Source organism: Cheilinus undulatus, linkage group 7 (assembly GCF_018320785.1).
Source record: "Cheilinus undulatus linkage group 7, ASM1832078v1, whole genome shotgun sequence".
In the NCBI taxonomy this organism is placed as follows: Eukaryota; Metazoa; Chordata; class Actinopteri; order Labriformes; family Labridae; genus Cheilinus; species Cheilinus undulatus.
The window spans coordinates 32617108-32640204 of record NC_054871.1 but is presented as its reverse complement, the minus strand read 5'-3'; the positions used below and the strand labels follow the sequence as shown (position 1 = coordinate 32640204).

The window sequence follows — 23097 nt, the reverse complement described above, 5'->3', positions numbered from 1 at the left end:
AACTTCTTTTCAAATGTGTAATCTAATTCATGACATGTCATCGTTTCTTTTTCATCACTTCATTTATTTACTTTGTATTTGTCTCTATGAATTTGTACACTAACTTTCTTTTTTCCTGTTTTTTTTAAAACATTTTCCAAATAAACAAACAATCAAGAGCATTGTTCAGAACTGACGTGATGTAGAGCGCTATGGGCATGGCCGGGCTGAGCAGAATGATGTAGCTCCAGAAGATGAGGAACCCTGTGTAGACTGGATTTCCATTCACCACCAATACAGACAGAAAGCTTCCCTGGCTCATAACCACACTTGAAAACACGCCACTGCCGATAGCAAGCAGCAGTGCTGCCAGCAGCACGGACAGGACTATCTAGAGATCCAGAACACAGACACATAAAAGTTTGTATTAACTGCACAAGTCGCCTCATTCTTGTCCCCTTGCCCTTCACCCACTCACCCCCAAGACAACTTTGTTGAAAACTTTCTCTGTTCGAGTCCTCTTCACTCTCAGTTTCCCACAGTTCCTCAGGATCTTGGTGTCTGCGCCTGTTACAAAACAGACAAGAGTTAAATGCTATCGCTCCAGCAGTCTGGCCCGGCGAGCTGGGAAACCATCGTGCAGTCATGCAGTGAAAGTTCAAGCCCTCATGTCAGTGAGTATCTGCTGACGTGCCCTTGAGCAAGATGCTGAATCCCCACCAGTTCCGGGGGTGTCTGACCTCGCTGCCAAGAGGTCAGAGGGAAGAGAGTACTTCCCTTGCAGGGATCAATAAAGTATCACATTATGTTTTCCAGTGATGATGTCTCTGTCTCACATGGACTACTGATAGCTTCATGTGTAAAATGACAAAAAATGAGGAGTGCCCTCTGTCTTCAAACAGTTTAGGACAGAGACAACCAATTATTCTATAACTTTGATCAGGCATAATTCAAAGTCAGCCTTAGTAAATGTGAGTCTGAAGGGTAACAGTTCTAATCAAACTGACAGTCTCTGATGAATAGCATAAAAACCTATCTTTGAATGAATTTGATGTATTGATTGTCTTTACCAGAAGTGAAAGGGTCAGAGAAGTGAAATCTATGACACCTCTGCCTGGTCCAGTAAAATCCGATCAATGATCACTTAAAGACAAGGGGAGGCTTTAATCTGCCACACGTTAACTCTTGAAGCTGTGAGTCGGTTAAGTACTGTTCATAATTAGCCGTATAATGTATTCCATTTAATAAAATTTGTCATTGAAATAACCAAAGGCCACAGAAGATGGTGATACGAGCATATGAGGTCTTGACAACATCATTCCACTGAAATGTATGTTTGTGTGAATAAATTCTTCTACATGTACCAGTGTATATAGTCAAGCCATAGGCAAACTCTGTATTGCGTAGGACTGTTCCCCTCAGGAGGATGTGCTCGTTGTCCAACAGAAAACACTCTCCTCTCCAGTGCAGCTGCCCTCTGAAGGTGTACAGGCGGTTATTAGGCTCCTCACAGAGAACCACACCTGTGAAACAAAGGCTTTTAATTTACTGTCACATTAGACAAGAAAGTCATAAAGTATAGAGGGCACTTATTTATCTTTTCAGTAGTTTAAATGATCAGACATGAATTTGTATTCTTCACACAAAGCATTTACTCACCATCAAAGGCAGCGAGTGTCTCCTCTGAGGGATGAGAGGTCAGCTCGTTGTGCGTTTCACTGAGCGCCTGGTGGTACTTGAGGTTAGTTTCTCTGTACAAGGAAAAACATCACACATTGTATCAACACAAAACTGTTGATTCATTTTGTAAAAATAAAAAAGTATGGAGAGAAGAAATGAAAGTTATTTCTTTATTGGTGAAATTTGTTTTGACACCTCCGACGCAGACTCATCCAGAAAGTTTTAAGTTGGTTAACAGCCACAGGACCCTTTCATATCTAATCGGTTTTGCTAGTTTTGAAATTATAACAATGACACAAAAGACAAAAAATGGCACAAAATTGATACTGTTCCTTCACTTGTCCTATTTGTAAACAATATTTGACATGAATTCAATCTCAGACCTTGCACCAGGTCAAAAATGTTCAGGAAAGGCCCTCTGGCTGTCCCAGAGTGTGCGTATAATATTAGACCTCTAAATGTGGCCAAGTTTTCACAGCCAAGACCTAATGGGTAACTCTTCACTAATTCTCACTTTTAAAACCACATATTAAAACCAGGGCTGGAAAGTTACTCATTTCATTTAGTCAAATTACTGTAATTGAGGAGCTTTTAGTGCACTTGTACATTTTAATCAGTAGTTTTACTTTTACCAAAGTATATTTTGGGGGAAGTTTTGTTCCTCACTACATTTTAAACTATAGACTAACTATAGTCTAACTATAGACTTTAGCCATGTCAGTAACAACACAATGACGTCATGGTGCAGTATCTCACATTATAACACTCACTCATGCATGCTGCCAGATAAGACCAGAGCAAATTAGAGTAACAGGAGATATGACCAGTGGGAAAGGTTGGGGTAGAGTGGGGTTGTCATCTCATTTACATTCTTTATAATGTAATTCTTGTTTTTTTCTTATCGTTTTATTTCTTTTAATGGAACATGAAAAGATTCACAGCTACCTTTACTACTGCTTACTTCTACTGGTATAACCCTCAAAACAATGACACATGCCAGACAGCTGAATGATGCCTATGTGATAATTATAATCTTGGAGTTATTAAGAGGAGTGACCAACTGTGTTTCTTACCCGTCAATGTCTGCCGTCTCCACATAGCACAGACTGTGAGGCTCTGAACTACACAGGAGCAGAAGGTCAGCCTGGAAAAAAATGGAAGAAAACAGAAGGCCCAATGGAAAAATTACTGACGGATGCAAACAGGGCAAAAGACCTTTTAATCAAATCTATAACACTTAAGAAAGAAAACTTTTCTTGCTTCATGAAGAAACTTAGAAATTAAATTTGTTCTACATTTAATACATCAATTGAACTGTTTTTTTTAAACCCATTTTGGCATTGATTTTATTTTCAACACTGAAAAACTCACTGGGATGACTTGGTCTTTGTGGATCAGCAGTACATCCCCCACACTCAAATCTTTCCACTGCTCTGTGTTGAACCTGATGATCAAAAGGAGTGAGAATATAAAAACATATGGATGAACTAGACCAGAACTTCACCTAAATTATATATTTCTCCTACTGAAGTAAAAGAGCTAGGTCTATAGTTTATAGTACAAGAAGAAATATGATAAAATGATAACATACAGCTAAACCTACCATGTTTCATTTTTCATGAAACATGTAATATCCTTTTACATGTACTATCCAAAATTTGAGGGGCACTGAGCGCTGTTTTTGCTAAGCTGTCTACTAGTCTACATGGAAAATACTGTCATATCGAGTATGTTACCATAACTGAAGCTTAAGTACTCCTGAAGGTGCTACCAAGATGTTGGTAATAGTTCCCATCTTCTGATAAGGGTAGAAAACGCTGGGTGTGGATGTGTTTTGCCCTGCTTTAATGCACAAAGGGACCATCTAGGGATTCACTCATTCACACTTCATTAGAGCTTCATTAGAGGGTTGTTTCATACTGGAACTGCACTGAGTCTTGAGAGAATAACCCACTGTCTTTGTCCTCACCTCTGGGAGATGAGTATGTCACAGGGTCGGGAGTTAATCCTCAAGTCGCTGCGTCTTCTTGCCTGAACCAGAGATGAAGAGAAAGAATGAAACCAAAAAGAGAAAGAGCAGAAAGAGATAGATTAAGAAGCAGAACAAGGATGTGGAAAAAGAGTGATGGTCAAGCGGTGTTTGAGACAGAGTGAGGGTGGCCATGAAAGGTTGAACAGGAGAAAGGAGAAACGCCATTATGAGGCTCTACAGTGACACCAGCTGGGAGATTTACGCCCTTCACTAAATGATTAGTCAATAGAGAGGGGTCAAGCAAGCGTTTCACCCAGAGCTGTTAACGACCGTAACTCAGTGATGCACTTAACCAGAGAAGACTCCATGCAAAACATCACACCTGCATTTAAAAGGAAAAGCTTTAATGATAGGGGAGAAAATTAATGCTACTGGGATGACTGGTTTTGTCAGTGAGGAGAGGACAAGGAGTCAATGAGGACAATGAAGGAGAGAAAAGAGTGCCGAGATGCTTAAGTGCCAGGTGCATAAATGCATCCTGAGCCGGTCGTATTTTCATGTTTAAGCATTTGTGTGTGAAGGAGTGACAGTCTTAACTGGGGGGAGGGGGGCTACATACTGAGCGGTGGTCTCACCATGTCATTGGCAAGGTCTTTAAGGCCTCTCACAGAGAGAACGGTGAGCAGAGGGATGATGGTGATGTACCAGGGGATGGACGAGATGGCAGGGACACACTGGGAAACAAATGGGAAGAGATGGACAGAAGAAAAATATGATAAAGTAACACATAAGATGGAGTAACACATACTATGAGAAACACAGAGACATAGAAAACACTTTCAAAACTACAACTAAAGTAAAAGTTGAAGGCTTTGGGGGGAAAACGGAAAATGGTTTGAGATTATTTTGTCAAAAAAAGACAACTGTGAATATTACACAGATGGATATAATCTTCGGGAAGAACGATTCATGATGAAATGTGCAAAAAGGCTTTATTACTGTTTGAAAAAAGTAATAGTACATTTTAAAGGGATTATTTTTGTTCTGGATACAGTCTTTTGAAAAAAAAAAAACCCAATATTTATAGTTTTTATCTCAATGGATTACACACAGCGATGAGAGTAATGAGGTATACTAGGTACAGTACACCAAAAGAATTATTAAAAAAAGATAAAAACAGGAAAAAATTGTGATTTACAACCTATAAACATCAGGTTCTATTAGGCACTATCAGGTATCATTGCTAATTTTCACAATAGGCACATCTCTAATTGAGGGATCAATATTAGCTGTAGCTTAATTTCTTCATCTATTCTACACAGAATACCTGTGTTTTTAGCATGTCCTAAGTTCCAATTAAACCCAAAAATGCTTTTTTTTTTGTTTATTGCAAATACTCATGTTGTTATGATGATGATAATATTGCAAATTATTAGACAGTCCTACATGTGACACACTTGATTTTCAATGGATGTAATAAAAAGCACTTGATTTGTAGTTCAAATAACACAACACAAATAAGGGGAAGACACCAGACAGTCTGCATGAACCACAGTCACACAGTTCTGATAGTGTGAACATTTGTTATTGTTTTAAAACATGAAATTTAGTTGAAAGCTTATCCCATTAAGGAAGGCTTCTAGAGTCCAAGAGCTCTTAAGATCATCAGAGCCTTTATCTGACCTGCAACACCAACATTAGGAGAAAGTAGAGATTGGCAACCCGCTGGAACTGTTCGAACAGCGTCAGGGGCAGGAAAGTCAGCAGGGAGTACTTGTGGCTGCGCAGCACATTGTCCTGGTAACAGAAAGAAAGAAGCAGAGGGAAGATATCAACACATCCATCAGCATGCCAACAGGTGTTTGGTTTCCATGTGAATGGGAAGAAGTAGATGTGTGAATGACTCACTGCATATCGTCCCCAGCGGAAGCAGAGGAAGGATTTCTTCTGTTTATGTTTGTGGAAGTGGCGATCGTTCGCTCTCACCTCCCATGTGAGGCCTGTCAGACACATGATAACTCTTACAGAGACCATTTATATACAATTATTTGATTTTTCATCAGCAAATAAACAAATAATGCATGTTAGAGAAACACAACACTCTGTAAAATATTTGGATTGAAACGCAACCACATGCCCCGAGTTGTGAATATGACACTGAAAGTCGTAGTGCATAAATATAAAAGATAAAATTGGTTTCAGTGTAAACCATGTAAAGAAAACAGACAATACAAGATGACAAGACTAGAGACATACCAGAGTCAGCGCTTTCCTTGGCCATGATGCTGATGGAACTCAGACGTCGATGGACACTGGTTATGCTGGAAAAAGGGACAACAGGGTGAGTAGGTCAAACTATATCCACCTCCTAAAGGTATTTATACATCTTGTAACTCATTAAACCGGGTTTCCATGCTCACCTTAACTAAAGCACAACAGACGAAAGGTTATAAATCACTACAGACATTACAAACAAACTTCGTGATAGTTTTATACACTCAGCTCCTGTATCTACCATATTATTAGATGAAGAAACAGTTACTTAGGTTAACTCATAGACACACTGGGCTTGATTTCTGTACAATGAAGCAAAGAGAAATTTACCAACTCGTCTGGCTGAAGCTCTGCTGAAAGGTGCGTGAGAAAGCCTGATGAGGGAGAACAGAGGTTGATGAGATCCAAACATTTTCATCTGACTGGCAAGAAATAATGGCTAGATTATCTTATGAACATGTAGCAACTGAATTTCATGCTATATTTAACCTGTGCTTAAGCAATAACTTACCTAACATAAGGAAACGAGTCAACAAACACGCAAAAAACAGTTCAGCCTGCTACTTGTTAAGCTGTCAACAGCAGCGACAAAGTTTAACAAAATGTCACGCACCTACCTGCATCCTGCCTCATTATCATCCATGGATATGGCATAGCGTGTGTAGTCAGACGATATGGTTTGGCCATCAATCAAAAAGCCCTACTGACCACACACATGGATTAACACGGTTGTTTTCATAACAATTTGCCACCTGCTTTTCATAGCACACCTGTGTTAGCCATCCCCCTCCTTGCTCTGTTTCCACACTCTGGCGAGACCTGTAACCAGCCCCACCCAGCTCCCTCCCAGGTGAAGGATCAGGTATCACAGACGGTGCTCCCTGTGCAGCTTCTCTGTGGAGAGGTAGAGGAGGGGAGGAGGCACAGTGAGGACAGTGGAATATATTCAGTGACTGTTTTGCTTACTTATTTTTAATAAAAACGTAATCACTTCTCAAAATACTTTAACAGGCTGAATTTCCTTGTGAAGAAAAAGCATGTCAGTGTTACAAAGAGGCTTTTTTTTACAGCTAGGTTATGATGCTTTTAAGCCATGCAACAGTGGGAGTATTTTATTACAGGAATGTAAAAGCAGTAAAACTCCGCATTTAGGGTAGGCTTGAAGAGCCAACAGTAAACTCATTTAATGCTTTTCCTGTCACATAGTTTCTGTCTCTCTCTGTATATCCTTTTCTTGACATACTTTTATTTAACTTGTTTTTATGTTTCATAAGCACACAAATGTGAGTTAAAACAGATCACTAGGAACTGTTTCTGGCCTTGCATCCTTAGTTGCTTCTGTGGCTAAAAAGGGCAATGTCCCTAAGCTAATATAGTGCACCTGGAAATACACAAAAAACAATGTATATATTATTTGATGTTACTTTTGTACGGCACAGTTTGGTAATAAAAATTGCAATTAAACTGGACAGTATTGAGAATTGCAACTACAACATAATATATAAAGGGTATCATGAGTCTACTTCCCTGGTTATCAAGGGAAATGCAGAGAACAACAATAGTTTTTAAGTATTTCTCAAATAAAAACACTGAAATATTAAATAGCATAAAATATATCAAACCCTCAAGTTTTTACAGTACTGCTTCAAAATACCTTGATATTTAAAAAATAATAATAAAGGTTTTTCCTGTTTTGATAGCAAAGGTACTCCTACCAAGTGCAATAGTGGCCCAATTGTAAACTTAAAGGCCTTTCTGAAGGCTTTTTTGTAAACCTCTCAAGTACAATGATTACTGTAGCCTTTAATGCAGTTATGTAATCCCACAGCCTGACATTGTGATTGTGACAGCAACTGCTACTAGATTAACTGTGTAACACTACTTTATTTATAATTTACAAATGCATTCACATGGTGTTCTGAATCTCAGAGTTTGATGAACCAGATGTACATTTTTAGATTAATTCAAAGGATCTGAATGGTTAGAAAATAAAGAACTGATTTCTTTTAAGCTTCAAAATCATTGGTAGACACTAAGTAAAGGCAACCACATAGTGCTGTGACCACATAATCAAAAATTCAGTAAAAATTTAAATAGATTCATAAGCTTTTTCTTTTTTTTTTTTTTTTTTTTACTGACCCAAATGGCCTTCTGTTCACGGCAGACTCTAAAGCCTCAATAAAAGACTAGATTAGCATGTAGACCTTAAAACTTAAGATACAAATAGAGATCCTGTCTCTAGGTCACAAATGTTGTAAAGATTATAAAGCATTTTTAATGGCTTTGGAGAGCTAGCACATGAAACCAAACCATAGTTCATTGCTTGCCTTGGTGTCATTATGCACTTTCAGTTAAGCTTTGAGTCTCATCTTAGAAAAGTAGGAACATTTTCATATTTTCATTTACTGGTTGGACTACTAATAATGCCTTTTTACTGGGTAGTGAAAAAGTTCAGTTTAATTTAAAAACCTAAAAAGATTAACTTGATACCTATATACAGACAGACATTCAGTTAGGCTGGTATTTCTTTATTCATCCTTTATTTCATATCTGCATTGGGATACATCAATGTGGTTCTGCTTAGACAACCACATTGAGTTGTAACTCTTATGTTGCTAAACAAACAGAATAAATCAAATACATTAGTTGTATTCAGTAGTTGGAAATCTCTAAAAACTCCTGGTAGATGGCTGACAGCATTGACTCTGATTTCCAAAATTAAAAATTTACTTTTATCTAAAAACAGGACTTTGTACCACTGAGTAACGGTCCAGTTCTTTTTCTCCTTAGACCATGTGAGAAGCTTGCATTGCTCTCCGGGGTTCAGGATTGGCTTGACACTAGGAACACAACACTTGTACAGTAGTCCATTTCCTGGAGAGGTGTGTGGTGGCTCTTGATAGACTGACTCCAGTCACAGTCAGCTCCTTGCAAAGTTCTTGAATCTACTTTGTTTGACAATCCTCTGAAGGCTGAGCTCATTCCTGTTGCTTGCAGACCCTTTCATACCACACACAAGTCAAATTTCCACAAACAGAACAGCTTGCCCTGCCAGCAGTGGCCTTATGTGGCCTACCTTCCTTGTGGAGGATGACAGTGAATGTCTTTAGGACATTTGTCGAGTCAGCAGTCTTGACCATGATTGTGGTTGTGTGTACTGAACCAGAGTGAGAGGATGAAGGCTAAGGAAACTTTTGCAAATTTGACTTTTCCACAATGTTCTAATATTTGTAGGAAGTTGATTTTTTGTGAGCTCTAAGATGTAATGATATTGATTTTATGTTTTTAACTAAAACATGTGGCAGCACTCATGCACCTGTAACCCTAGTTAATGATTTTAATCCACATGTGGAAAATCAGACTCTTTTAGCTTAAAACTTTTAAACTTGATCAATTATAGGAATTTTACCCAACATGTCACACAGCCCACTCACAGAGGTCATATTTTAGATCTAGTAAAAGTCTGTGGCCTATCAGCAGCTGTGAGCTCTGTTATTGACACAGGCTTTTTAAAGTAATGATTTTAAGCAAGAGGAAATCCCAGTGCACACCATCATCAAACTATCTTACAACAGAAGTGGCTGCAGATTTTATTGACTTGTCTCTAATCTGCCATTTTTAAGTGAAATTTTAGAAAAGCTGGTTTTTAACCAGTTAAATGATCTCAATAATGCCAGCAATATTTGTGAAATGTATCAATCTATCAAAACCACATCACAGAGACAGCAACAGTTAAAATTGTTAATGACCTCAGTTCAAGCATGGATAAGAAAATGTCCACTGTTTTAATGGTACTGGATCTGAGTGCAGCCTTTGATAAGGTTGACCACACAATTCTTTTAAATAGACTTCATAATCTTTTTGACATCTCTGGCACTGTTTTTAAATGGTTCAAATCATATCTATCTAATCATATCTAAATTTTATATGAGTAGGGGGGAATGCTCATCTAAACTTTCTAAAATGAAATGTGGTGTTCTCCAAGGTTCCATTTTAGGCCCTACACTTTTAAACCTTTATATGATTATATGTTACCACTAGGAAATGTCACTAGATTTTTATTGGTTTATAAAGCTCTTTATGATCTTGGAACTTCTTACTTATCCACTTTGTTTTAACCTTATGAAGCTATAAGAGTCCTAAGGTCTCAGGAAGTACTCTGTGAATAGTCCCCAAAGTTAGCGCCAAAACATACAGTTAAGACTTTTTTTTAACAACCCCTGTCCGTGGAAGCGCTTATCTGAAGACCTGAGGGGAGTAATTAATGTTAATGTTTTTAAATGCAAACTCAAGACCTACCTCTTTAGTCTGGCTTTCAACTGAATTTTATATTGCCATTCTAATCTCTTTTATTATTTTAGGTTTTATCTCAAACTATTTTAAATTTAGGTTTATCTTTTAGTCATATATCCTCAGATTTTATCATATTTAACTGAGTTCTCTTTAAGTGTTTTATTTTCAGATTTTATCATATTTAACCGAGTTATCTTGTAGTCTTCTTATTATTTGAGCATCATTCGATTCTATTCTTTTATTAATTCTAATTTATTGTATTTCTACATTTTAATCTGACCTTCTGTGTTCCCTGATAAATCTGAAGATAGCGTTTCCTCAGTTCGTGGGTTCCTGTTCTTACAGAATCCTTTATTTAGGACATAAATGCAAAATAAGAATCCAACAGCAGTCCAAAAGCGAAAATAATCAACTTTTTCTTGTACAAAAAGAAAAAAAGCACACATTTTGATTGTCGACAGCCAATTTCAGCTTGTTTATGTAAGACACCTGATAGACTTTCATAGAATTAAATCCTTCAGAGTAAAAATCTGATAATCATCTTCAACTGTACTATTTGAAACATATAATTTTAATGGTTTACTCTCATAAGATGACTTTAATACTTTTATTTTGTAGTTTTCCATTGGATGTTTTGATCTATTTTATAAGCATGTTTATCTTTCACCATTTTTTAATTTAATGCCAAACTATAAAGCCTTTGAGCTGAAAGTTTTTTCATCATTATTCAGTATTTCAATCATTACTTATTAGTTCAAGTTTCACCTGAAAACAAAAGTGTCCTTTATCTGTGTTAAGGCTTTGTTTATCCACCCTGCCATCTTCATGAATCTAATGCCACCTGGTGGAGATAAGCACCAACTGCACCCAAAAACTGAGATGAATGTCAAAAAAGGTGAATTTGACAACAAAGGAACCCCTTACAGAAGCTCTGAGAATATATGTTCACACCATGACAGTTAAATGTACTATTTGTGGTTTCATATCTCTTTGTCTGCTTTCTCTTTCCTATGTAAGGAAGGTTACTCCCACAAACGCCACACACCAACAGCTGAAGGTGTGTGTATTGCACGTCTGCTATGTGTGTGTATGTGAGTATGCGTGCATATCTGGTGCGATCTTTCCTATCTTATTTGTACAGCTGGGCTTTGCAGCAGAGTGGTTAGTGTTCGGTGTAAGTGCTGTGGCATGGGGTGCTCTTAGGCCTTCACAAACTATGACAGACAATAGGCCAAGCTTTTCCACCACAGTTTAACCGTTCTTCATCACAGCTGCCAGATCTCATGACTATCACTCTTATATTACAGCCTATATATCAGATCAAACCAACTCAAATGCAAATGACAACACATTCATGCAACTGTTGAAAGCAAGTATAAGCCCAAGGTGACATCAAAATTAAGTCTTTAGAGCCAAAAACTGGAGGACAAATGAAAGATTTAGAGAGCAAGCTCACAAAAATGTCAAGTACTTTTTTAAATAAAAATACTTATATTTACAGATATTTACTCTGATAAAAACTGTTGCTCTGATGTTACTTCCTCTGCATACAAGCTTAAAAGGTATATATTACATGTTTTTTGTCATCTGATGTCTCTGATGGATTACAGTAATATGTTTTTTGTAATATTTTGGTAATTTTATGTGTGGTTTCTTATTTTCAGAAACTTTGTTCTTTTGTGCTGATGCCTGTCTTGGCCAGGACACCCTTGGAAAATAATTCCAACAACTTTTCTACTTGTTACATAAATGTGAAATGAAAAGAACAAAACAATTAAATACACCAATAATTACTCAAATGTACGTCGCTTTGGAGAAAAGCATCTGCTAAATGACATTGTAACATTGTAACATAATTAAAAACAAAGTAAAATGTTTGATTACTTAATAAAAGTGCAATCATGTCTCTATAAATATAAGAAAGCTTCACGGGGTCATCTAAATAGGTATACAGCAAAGTTATGGTCTTTTAACATCAAATGACTCTACATTTAAACAGATATATGCCTTTAGAAAATAAACACTGTCCAGGGACCCAAAAGAATTGGAAAATCTTCACTTAATCTGACCAACTCAGATTACTAGAGCTCAGAATTAGCTTAACCTGTACTACAGAGTTAATGTAACTGCTTTTTCGTTTTTTAATTGAACTGCTCCTTTAAATAAATCTTAATGACAGCTTATATATGTAGGCATATCTGAGTCTTAAGATACATACATTTTCAGCTGTCTTTGGCAGCAAAGACTGAGGAAGAGGAAAAATACAAACACAGAACAAATTCATCTAAGGTAGTAAGACAAGAAACAAGTAAGGCATAAAACAGATATGGCCCTGCCCAGCTACTGCAGGTCCCCTGGTATCTCTTCCATGCTCTAGGGACTGTGCTGGGAGACAAAGCAAAGCCTCTTAAAACTGCACATATGGATGTGCCATTTCGGAGGAGTTGGACTACTTCTGCAGCCTAATTGGGTTGCTCGTGGGCTACTGCCTCGTGCTGCCAGTAATAACAGAAAGAATAGCAAAACACAAAACTAGAGGATAATGAGTCAGGAAATCAACTGTATAAGGCCATCCCATGCAAAAAAATCCCCTTTTTTTTGGTTATTTTGCCATTGCCTTTCCAATGCACTCATTTTCTTTCATTTGTCCCACATCAGGTTGAACTAATTTAGAATCACTTGTGCTTCCTAAATGGACAAATAGAGATGCCTTAAGTCAGGGGTGTCAAACTTCCGGCCCGCGGGCCACTTCTGGCCCACCAGCAGGTGCCAATGGCCCGCGAGACGTTTAGGGAAAAAGATGGACATTTTTTGACAAATATTAGTTTTCAATATTTACAAACTTAGGAGCTTTGAAAGTCTTTGAAATACAAATTTCCACTCATTTTTCATGATCTTATTATAATATAGAAACTAAAGATCATAATATGATGCAATAAATGAGTAAATATAGTACGTTGTACTTAGGGACGGGACTGATCCGATCCAATATCGGTATCAGGTCTGATATGGACGTAATTAATAGATTGGATATCTGACTGACGGCGCCGATCCAAGTGACCGATCCAAATCCATCCAACAGTTTGCGGTAGACCATGACACACCGCAGTCTAACACGAGACAGTCTGTGTGTAACTGAGCTAGTATTAGTTGGGGATGTTCTTAGCGGTATAATTACCTAGTAGATTAAACTTAAATCTATATTTAGAAGGATCAAAACTAGTCTAAAGATGAGAGAACACAATGAAGAGTGGCTTGATAACGGCGGTGCTAGCATTGAAAGCTAGCGCCGCCCACCTCTGTTCCTCTTTGCAGATTAATATGGTGCTTTGATATTAGGCCCCTTTTCACTTCGGGTGAGTAGTCATACGTGAGCTTAACCCTCAACAGCCCACATACCACTTTATTTCCATTTAGTACTTTGGAAAACTGTCATACCGCGGTCTTCCTACTATACACTAACAGGTTAGCCGTTAGCCAACGCCGTCCTTCTCATTGTTTAGGCCTACATCCTGTGAAGAGTCAGAGAGGAAGGCTGCTGCCATTAACTGAAGCTACAGCGGTCTCTAGTGGTGGGGGGTTCATTAAAGAGCATTATAGACAGGGATTTATACCTTCTACTCAGTTGTTGTTTTTTAGGTAATGCTGATATTTATTCTTTAGTAGTAGTTCAAATAAATTTGTTCGGAATACATTTAAATTCAATTGATTTTTGTATTTTTTTTTTTTGCTTTTTAATAAGAGGAGCTGGGTGGTTTACTACAGCGTCATGTGACCTCACACATTATACCAACAATAATAATTGTTAAAAATATATATCGGAATCATTATCGGTATTGGCACATATTTATCGGAATCAGATCGGAACTGAAAAAAAGTGGCTCGGTGCATTCCTAGTTGTACTCTCTTTAGAGCAGAGAGGGACATAAAAAAAAGACGCACAGCAGAGCGTACGGCAGAGCACCTGCTTCGTCTCAGCTCCACAAACACGCTGAAAAAGAGAGAAGAAAGAAAAGAGACGCTGATACAGACTGTATGATTTTTGAGACGAAAGGAGAAGGATTTACTTTGTCTTTTCATTTATTTATTGATTTATTTATCGATTAAGAAGAAGAACAGAATCACAGTGCACAGCTGCACCTTGCTCTCTCATAGAGTCTGGTCCAGTCTGCACCTCAGTTTTCCTGTTTCCTTCCTTGCGCCTTAACGAATGTCAGAGGTTTTTGCACTGTGAAAGCAAACATCTATCCCTGTGGGGATTGAAGCAGCAACTGTCTGTCAGCCACAAATGCAGACATCATATCTGTTCTGGTGAGTGACACAGCTTAATCTCCAGCCTGATTTAATCCCTAATTATAATAAATGCGTGATGCCAAACTACTATCGACTATATTTGCTTACATATGGTTTCATTTTATGTCAACATGAAGTGCAATTATGGTCTTGGTCACATACGTTTAAATGGGACATGGTTTATAAATCCTGTAGCATATTTAACAAAATGGTACGAACGATAGAACAGATGCTTTATAACTGAACATTTAATCCTAATCTTGACACGTGCTGTCTGATGACATGAGAGGTGTGTGTGCCTGTGTATGTATATGTTACTAAAAAAAATAGCCCGGCCCGCAGAAAAACAAATTACAATTTTTAAGTGTTTTAATTCTTAGAAATTCTTTGAAACATTTGTATTCTTATCACAGATTTACTAGCCAAAGAGAAGCCCACATGAGAAAGACATTATAACTTTGACTTCCTACTGCTGTAGTTTCATCAAAAAGGTAAATATAAACTAACAACTACTTCTCCATCCACAGCTGTCACTGGGTTAGAGGCAGAGTACACCCTGGACTAGTCACCAGTTAATCACAGGGCTGACACATATGGAAAAACAAACAAACAAGCACATTTACATTTATGGGCCACCCATGGGAGAACATGTGAGCTTCACACTGAAATTTAATTTGATATTTTTTCTTTTTCCAGTTCTAATTTCTGCAGTTGTTCATACAAAGTATGTTCTGTTCCTTGCAGTATGCAGAAAGTTGGGGCACACAACATATTCATATAATTAGGCCTTAGACTAACTATGACACCCACAACACATACATTAGTTGCAGAAAGTAGCACATTTATTGACACTTTCTCTCTCTCTCTCTCAGTTAGTGTGACATGTTTACTGACACGGGAGAGAATGTTGGTGAGAAAGAGGCAATAAAAATGGTGCTACTTACATGCTGTCAATGACACCTGATGCATGTTGTGCCCTTTGACTGCAACTGACTGAAAAACTCGTGGGAAGGGAAATGGCCTCATTACATCAGTTCCTGCTTCTTTTCACTGGTTATCTGTAAGTTTGGACATTATTTCAAGATCTTACTGCTTGCTTTTTGAGGCTCAAATGGCCAGACATATCCGAGATCTGTGATTTGCAAACTCCCTGTGAGCTTGACAGCTGACGAAGATCCTCCAGCAGTGCTTTTCTAGCACTTCCTACAAAAATCAACTGGTCACATCAGGAAGGTGCCTTTGCAGTTGAGGCGCCCTGCGACTAAGGCCCTTCATGCAGATCTCAGACCAGCATATTCATTGTCCTCCATTAAATCTCTTTTTAAAGCTCCCTTTTAATGGCTGGCTTTTCTCAAGTATTGCCTTTGCTGTGCTTTGTTATCAGGCTTAATTGATACAACTGTGTTCAAAATAATGGCAGTGCGCTCAAAAAGTAAAGCTTAAAATTGTTATAAAAGCGTATATTTCCATACACGCAAATGTACACTATACATTCAATTCCACATCAAAACATGAAGAAAAAATCTATATGATTTGCTATTACTTTACAGAAAGTGAAGAAAAAGGAATATCAGGCTGTTAAAAAATAGCATTTTTCTTTGCAAACTCAAACATTTACTGTATAAACTGAAAAATGCTTGAAGATTCAGCTTTCTTGTGAATAAGTGACCTAATACTTAGTTGTGTAACTACTGTTTCTAAGATCTGCTTCACAACTGTGTTGCATGGAGTTGACCAACTTCTGGCACCTATGAACAGGTATTCCAGCCCACGACAATTGGACTACATTCCTCAATTCCTCTGCATTTCTTGGTTTTGCTTCAGAAACAGCTTTTATGAGGCCATCCCACAAGTCTACAATTGGATTTATGTCGGGGGATTGGGCTGGCCACTCCATAACGCTAATGTTGTTAAGGAACCAAGATGCGGCTGGCTTGCTGATGTGTTTGGGGTCGTTGTCTTGTTGAAACACTGATTTCAAGGGCATTTCCTCTTCGGCATAAGGGAACATGACCTCTTCAGGTATTCTGATGTATTCAAACAGATCTGTGATCCCTGGTATGCACCAAAACCATAGTATGAGAAACATCCCCATATCATGATGCTTGCACCACCATGCTTCACTGTCTTCACAGTGTACTGTGGCTTCAGTTCAGTATTTGGGGGTTGTCTGACAAACTGTCTTCGGCCCCTGGGCCCAAAAAGAACAATCTTGCTTTAATCTGTCCACAGAATGTTGCGCAATTTTTCTTTAGGCCAGTCACTGGAAAATTGTAGCCTCTATAGCACATGTCATTTTTTTCAACAACGGGACTTCAGGGGGGCTTCTTGCCAATAGCCTGGCTTCACATAGGCGTCTTGTAATTGTTACAGTACTCAAAAGTAACTTAGACTTTCGTTGAGCACCCTGGTACTGATCATTGGCTGAGCCTTCTGTTTTCTTCCACGTCTGCCTGGTTGCCATTTTAAAGTATTTGAGATCATTTTAGCTGAGCAGCCTATCATCTTCTGCATATGTTTACCCCTCTCTAATCAACTTTTCAATCAAAGTAGCCTACACTGTTCTTTTGAACAATGTCTGGAACGACCCATTTTATCTAGATTTTCAGAGAGAAATGAATGACAGTCAGGAAGTACAACATCTGCTGCATTTGTCCTGAAATAAGGGACACCTGTTTTTCAGAGAATGAATGACCTCACTTAGTGAACTCCACACTGCTATTATTTTGAACTTTCAACTAATGATTCAATCACATAGAAACAGTAGCATGCACGTCATGACTGTTGGCTCTGTTGTTTTTCTACTACTCTACTATACCTACAAGTAAATTATTTGCCATGAAGAAATATCATTTCTACCTAAAGAAGTAACTGCTCTGGTTAGTAATGTTGGACTGCTATTACTCTGACCACAACTGTAAGTGTTTAATTGTTGTTTGTATCTTATCATTAATTTCTGTATTTATTTATTTTATTATTTTTCAATTTGTTCACTTGTTTCTACTATTTTTCCTATTTTTAATTTTCTGCAACATGTTTTTAAAAAGTGCTGTTAAAAAAATAAGTTGTAAATACCTTCTATTATAAAAATCGACCTCCCACATGTATTGGAAGATGCTGATTCTTTTGCAAACTAAACAGAATGGGAGACTGAATATTTGCAAATATCCTACTTTTCAGACACGAGCAATATGGGACTCATTTATAGTAATCTGGATGGGTAGAATAAGGAGGACATTTTGCTATATTGCAGAAATACTAGAACATCACTAAATCTAAGCTTTGTTCACCTGAGTGATTGTTGAGTAACAGAATTAAAGGTGTTTTCAGGACATGACTCTCCAAACTGCATTGCAACATTCATTTTGAATTATCGCCCGTTAAGAACAATCAGCCACAATATCCAGAAACAGATGTATATATCATCTCTATGCCAATAATTGGAACAGAAGGAAAGTTCTCACTACACTCCAAATGCAGACCCTTTTGTTTCTGTATCATTTTGTGTGTCACAGGATCTGAGAAGGGCACGACCCTCAGACCACGGTGGCTTCGGTACAGTACATGTGAGAAAGCCCTCTGCTGTGGGAAGCTTCTCAGTGTTCTTATTTTTCAAAGACCCACATTACAACGGTGATAGTTTTCATGTGGCAGTATAAAAAAAACTCAAAATGCATCTTACAGTGAAGAAGCAACAACCTCCATGCTTGCTGAAGCTCAACTTCCTGTAGAAAGCGGTTAAGAGCTGTTTGTTAAACAGCGGGAATCAGGCCAGCAGACACAAACCCTAAACAATCACACAACTGGCTTCCTTTAAAAAAATGCAAAAGAGGTTGATATGACATACAAAGAGATGTTAAATAGGTTAACATAAAGCCAAAGCCAAAGCAGTGGTATTTCCATTTAAGTGGACATTTTGATTGTGCAGCAGCTTGGTGAAAGTAGAGCATGGTAGTGTTTGTTGATGAGGGGTGGGGGTGTTATAACAACATCAAAGCTTACTGGAACAATGCAATTAGATTAACACCCACAAATGAGTCAGCTCATCAATAGTAACTTTCACCTGAACCAAGAGAGATCACTGCTAGCTGAGATGTGTGGGTGCACTGAAACATATGAGTGATGGTAAAGCTGTTGTGGTTCGGAGGGTACTGGTAAGATATGGAGCACAAATAAATAGTGAGAGTATATCTAAATAAGAATTAGCTTTAAGTAGTACTCTTAAATAAGCTGTGCATCTAAATAAACATTTTGCCTCACAAAACATATTTTGTGCTTTTGACTGGAAGCCGTTACTAAAAAATATAATGATAATACATATTTTCTTATTTTTAGCAAATCAAAGAACAGATCAGATTTAATGATCCTATAAATAATCAACAGTGCTACTTTAAATATACAAAACAGTTTCAGAAAATATAGAAATTAAAAAATTGGTCACAATGTTGCACTGAATGTAAGATTTCTTTTTGGTCATTAAAAACAGAAATTTAAAACAGCAATGGGCTGCACCCTAAGGAAAAATCTGGACAAATCAGCTGAACTAAAACTAATATAGGTATCTAAAACCTATTTTCTTCTTATTTTAAGGAGAGCTTTTGGAGATGAGAGAGTTAACTTACTGTATAAGAGAGAGATTAAGAAAGGCAGTAAAGAATAGGGATCTTTACCACTAAACATCAGATTTAAGGTGGACCAAACTGCAGTTACATTTATCTGACCTTTTCTATTTTAGTCAAATGGTTAAAAGGCCTTTTATTGACTAAATACACTGTACATGCCGAACCATGTTAAGAACAACCAAGATAATTCATGGCATCTGAGGCTGCACAGTTTGTTGAATGTTCATTGTAAGTACAATTTAGGCCTTCCCACAATCAAATAAACATGACTGACAGCAGCATTGGTGTTTAGGTTGATGCATACTCCACAACTGAATGGCCTCATGGGCATACATGGGCCTTAACAACCTAAACTAAACCACACTGAGTGAGAAAGCATTTCTTGGTGACTCAAGCAATTACTGCTACAAAATCAGACCTTCACTTTCTAACAGCAACTTCTCATACAGCGATACTAATATAAGACTGAGATGTACTGTGCAGCCTCAATAATCACTGATATCAACACTACTGTGGTTACTGTTTTAACCATGCAGCCAAATGGCATCTGCAAAGGCATGAATGCAGTTTGAGCAAACTTTAAATAAACCAAGAAATAACAAAGTGTAACCAAATTAAAATTAGGTTTTAAATACAGGATAATATGAAATTATTCCAAAAGAGGAACTTCTGATTAAAGAAATTAATGCAATGCATGGTTAGAAAGATATTATAGAGTAAATGTAAGTAAGAAAAAAGTGTCTCATCCAGCTTGTCACTGTAATCAAATCTGTATTTATTCACAGCTGAGAGCAGATAGGAATTGTAGGCTATAATAGCCACAGATAAGCTACAAAACTAAAAATTAAAATGATGGATTGTTTTATGTAGCATAGGATTTGACTACAACAGGAAAGGCTGTCTTTACATTTGAACAAAGGCTCATTAGAAAGACCTGCTGCCTCCATATCAATCACATTTAAAGGGTGTTCATTTGGTAACAGAGACATTACACTTTTCATTCAGCTTACCAAACTGATAATTCTGTTATTATAAAACCATCCTCTACACTGGTTTTAATAAGTCATCCACATAGAGAGAAATCTTCTGCAACATGCAGTCAGGATGTGGTCATGCCACACAATGAGAAGGTGGCAGGGGTAACTATTAGGCAGGCCAATCGTGACATACCACAAGCAGGCTCTCTGAGCCTTTTTTATTTGAACAGCAACAAAGAGACATGCTAAAAGGGAGCAGAACCTTAACAAAGCTGAGAAATGTATCTGTCCATACTAAATTAATTAACCTCTTACTTCACCTGCCAATTATACTCATGACTTTATTGCCATTAATGCATCTTTATAGATACAACTCTGTACACTGCAGGAACAGCTTCACTTCAAAAATCTGACAGATGAATTGTTCTTTAAGACTAAACTGTTGTTAGAACATGTTTGATTGTGGCCTCTGTGGTTATACTGAGTCAGAAAGAAAATCTGTTGGAAGATTTCCATCAACAGAGCTGATGCCTCAGAGGACATCCCCCTCCTCATTTGGACATCCCCACATGCAGCACAGCAAAGTGAAATGTGAAATGTGCAATGTACAATGCTGTGTGGTTTCTCATTCTGGTGGCATGTTCAGTGCGGTTGAGCTGTTAAGATTGGGTGTACACAGTCTTACTTCAAAATGACCAATCTGAAGTAAAAAAAAAAAGGCCAGGGGGGTACAAGCTGACATTTACATTTTTCACACCTCATAGCTATTTTAAGGATCAACGATGAAGATCTAAAGAGCTGATAAGACAACCAATGTTGGATTAAACAGCTGAGGAAAAAGCAAAAGGCTTACATGTATAACTATTTTTATAATCTGTCTTATAAAAACTATAACTAGTCTTGTGGAGCTTGGAAGTTCATGAAACATAAGTTAAAATAACTGAACAGTTGGAAAAAGACAGTTGTTGCATCCCTTTTGATATAGGCTCAGCATGTGATGATGCTACAAACTTTGCAATCCACACCCTTGCTACACATTATATCATGTTACACATACTCATGATAAGATTTACAATCACAGGTTAGTCTGATTGTTATGGTGTTGGCAGCCTATGAGTTTTAAACTTTCTTTAAAGTGTTATTTGGACAGAGGGATCCATGCACCAAGCTAAAACAGACCATGGAGCTGGAGTTTTTTCTTCACATATTTGGCAATTTACCTCTATTGAAATTTCGAGTGTTTGCATTGTGTTTAACCAACATATCAAGGATTCAGAGAGGAAGGCAAGAATGCTACATCAAAATTTACAAAAACAAACTATATAGCTAGTAGACTGGGCATTTCTTTTGTGAAAGACACTACTCTCACAGGTTTTCTTTCATTTTACCAATAACGTAACAAAGTAAGCAAAACTGTTCTTTGCAAGCTTAAGTGTGGGCGGTGAGCTCATCTTGAGTGAACTATTAGGGGTTATTGTGCCCTGGAAGTTTTCATATGCTTAAAAAACAGACTCAAAGTAATGCTGATGTCTCTCCATGATTTCTGTAGGTTAACAAGTGCATCAGAAGAATAATGGTTATTTCTGTATTTGTATTTGATTGCTTGTCATCTCTGCCACATGATCATTATCAGATGTAAATTTTGCCATGCAGACAAAAACTAATTCTAATTTCTACAGAAACAATTTAGAGTGAGGGATATTATTGATTATAAAAACTAGCAGGATGTTTTTCTTCATTTGTATGTATTTTTTTCAGTTTGAGAGCACTGGTTACACATGAGCAACTTAAACTTTGTTGTTAACGGCATCACCAGAACTAACGTAAAATTAAAGTTTCTGACAGTAGCTTTTACGCTTTGAAATATTGCAGTGAAGTTTCAGAGAAAATCTCCATTTTCTATTATCAAACTCTCAATTTTCCACGAGTCTGACTTGTTACATAAATCAATTTATTGCCCTTATAAGCATAAATACACTGCAGAATTAGTTTAGACTAACTGATGGGCCGTCCTGCTCATAATTTTTCATGCTTTTATTGTTTAATTGTTTCACAAAGAGTAGTAACATGTCATTTACAGGCTTAGCAGCAACATATATACAATGAAAATCAATTCCAAAGAAATTTGGAGAAGGCACTGAAACAGATCTGGCACTCAATAATTTCACATTTTAATGAAGAGCAGCCAAAGGTTCTACATGCTAATGAGAAATATATGGCAGGTGTCAACAATGTTTATAAGCAGACAATCCATTTCATTTTATAGGCATCTTCACACATTTGAATGTCATTTATTAAATTTTTTCAACTTGATTTCAATTCTAGAATTAAACTCCTTTTTAAAATTAAATTCCCTTTTAAAAACAACTCCTTCTGTTCGTTTCAAAACGTGTTACGTTTTGCTATATGTCAGTAATATTCATAAACAAATTATCATTCATTTATCACGCAAACACCAGAGATACATCCGCGACAGGTCTGAAACCGTGCATGTCACTGTAAAGTGTGCAGACCCTCATGTAAATGGTTGTGCTGCACACTCGCGCATGATAGTGGGGTAGCAGATCCAGAGTGACTCATTTTGGAGTTAACTGGTGGTTTACTGGTGATCACACACGGTTGAATTGGCCTTCCGCTGTGAAGTCGGATAAAGTGAAGTCGGCTGATAAGTTTCCACATCACCACACAGAACACGGCACGGACGGCTGTGAGGTGTCTTAGTATTTGTGTGTGTGCCGCCCCGCAGCTCTGCTCTCTTCAGCACCGCGGATTGTGATTGACAGGTAGGCTCATCCTTGACATCCACGGTTTCCTAAATGTAATCAAATAATAGATTCGATATTTAAGTGAAGCCAGACGCAATTGAGTGTGCTGCAGAATTGAAGCTTCTTTTAAAGTTAACCTGGTCCTTCAAATCCTCCTCTAAATGCCACGTTTCCAGTCAGAATAGTGTGTAGTTTGATAATGTTAAACGGTCTGATCAGAAAAATAAGGACATCTTTAATGC

At 37.5% G+C, this 23097-nt stretch overlaps 1 protein-coding gene across 2 annotated transcripts in view; it reads right to left on the bottom strand.

Moving 5' to 3' along the window:
* The window catches only part of atp8b3 (ATPase phospholipid transporting 8B3), a 51341-nt gene that overhangs the window by 15670 nt on the left and 12574 nt on the right, over positions 1-23097 (bottom strand). The window contains exons 3-16 of one of the 2 annotated variants that reach the window (XM_041790774.1): positions 6676-6799; positions 6519-6605; positions 6236-6279; positions 5888-5952; positions 5540-5631; positions 5315-5428; positions 4267-4365; positions 3629-3690; positions 3031-3103; positions 2733-2803; positions 1639-1730; positions 1344-1502; positions 458-546; positions 177-370 (exon numbers count right to left, since the gene is read on the bottom strand). In XM_041790774.1, coding sequence (XP_041646708.1) covers positions 177-370; positions 458-546; positions 1344-1502; positions 1639-1730; positions 2733-2803; positions 3031-3103; positions 3629-3690; positions 4267-4365; positions 5315-5428; positions 5540-5631; positions 5888-5912 — 1070 coding nt within the window. In that variant the 5' untranslated portion in view covers positions 5913-5952; positions 6236-6279; positions 6519-6605; positions 6676-6799. The remainder of the gene's footprint in view (positions 1-176; positions 371-457; positions 547-1343; positions 1503-1638; positions 1731-2732; positions 2804-3030; positions 3104-3628; positions 3691-4266; positions 4366-5314; positions 5429-5539; positions 5632-5887; positions 5953-6235; positions 6280-6518; positions 6606-6675; positions 6800-23097) is intronic. The other variant, XM_041790773.1, reaches the window with a different exon arrangement.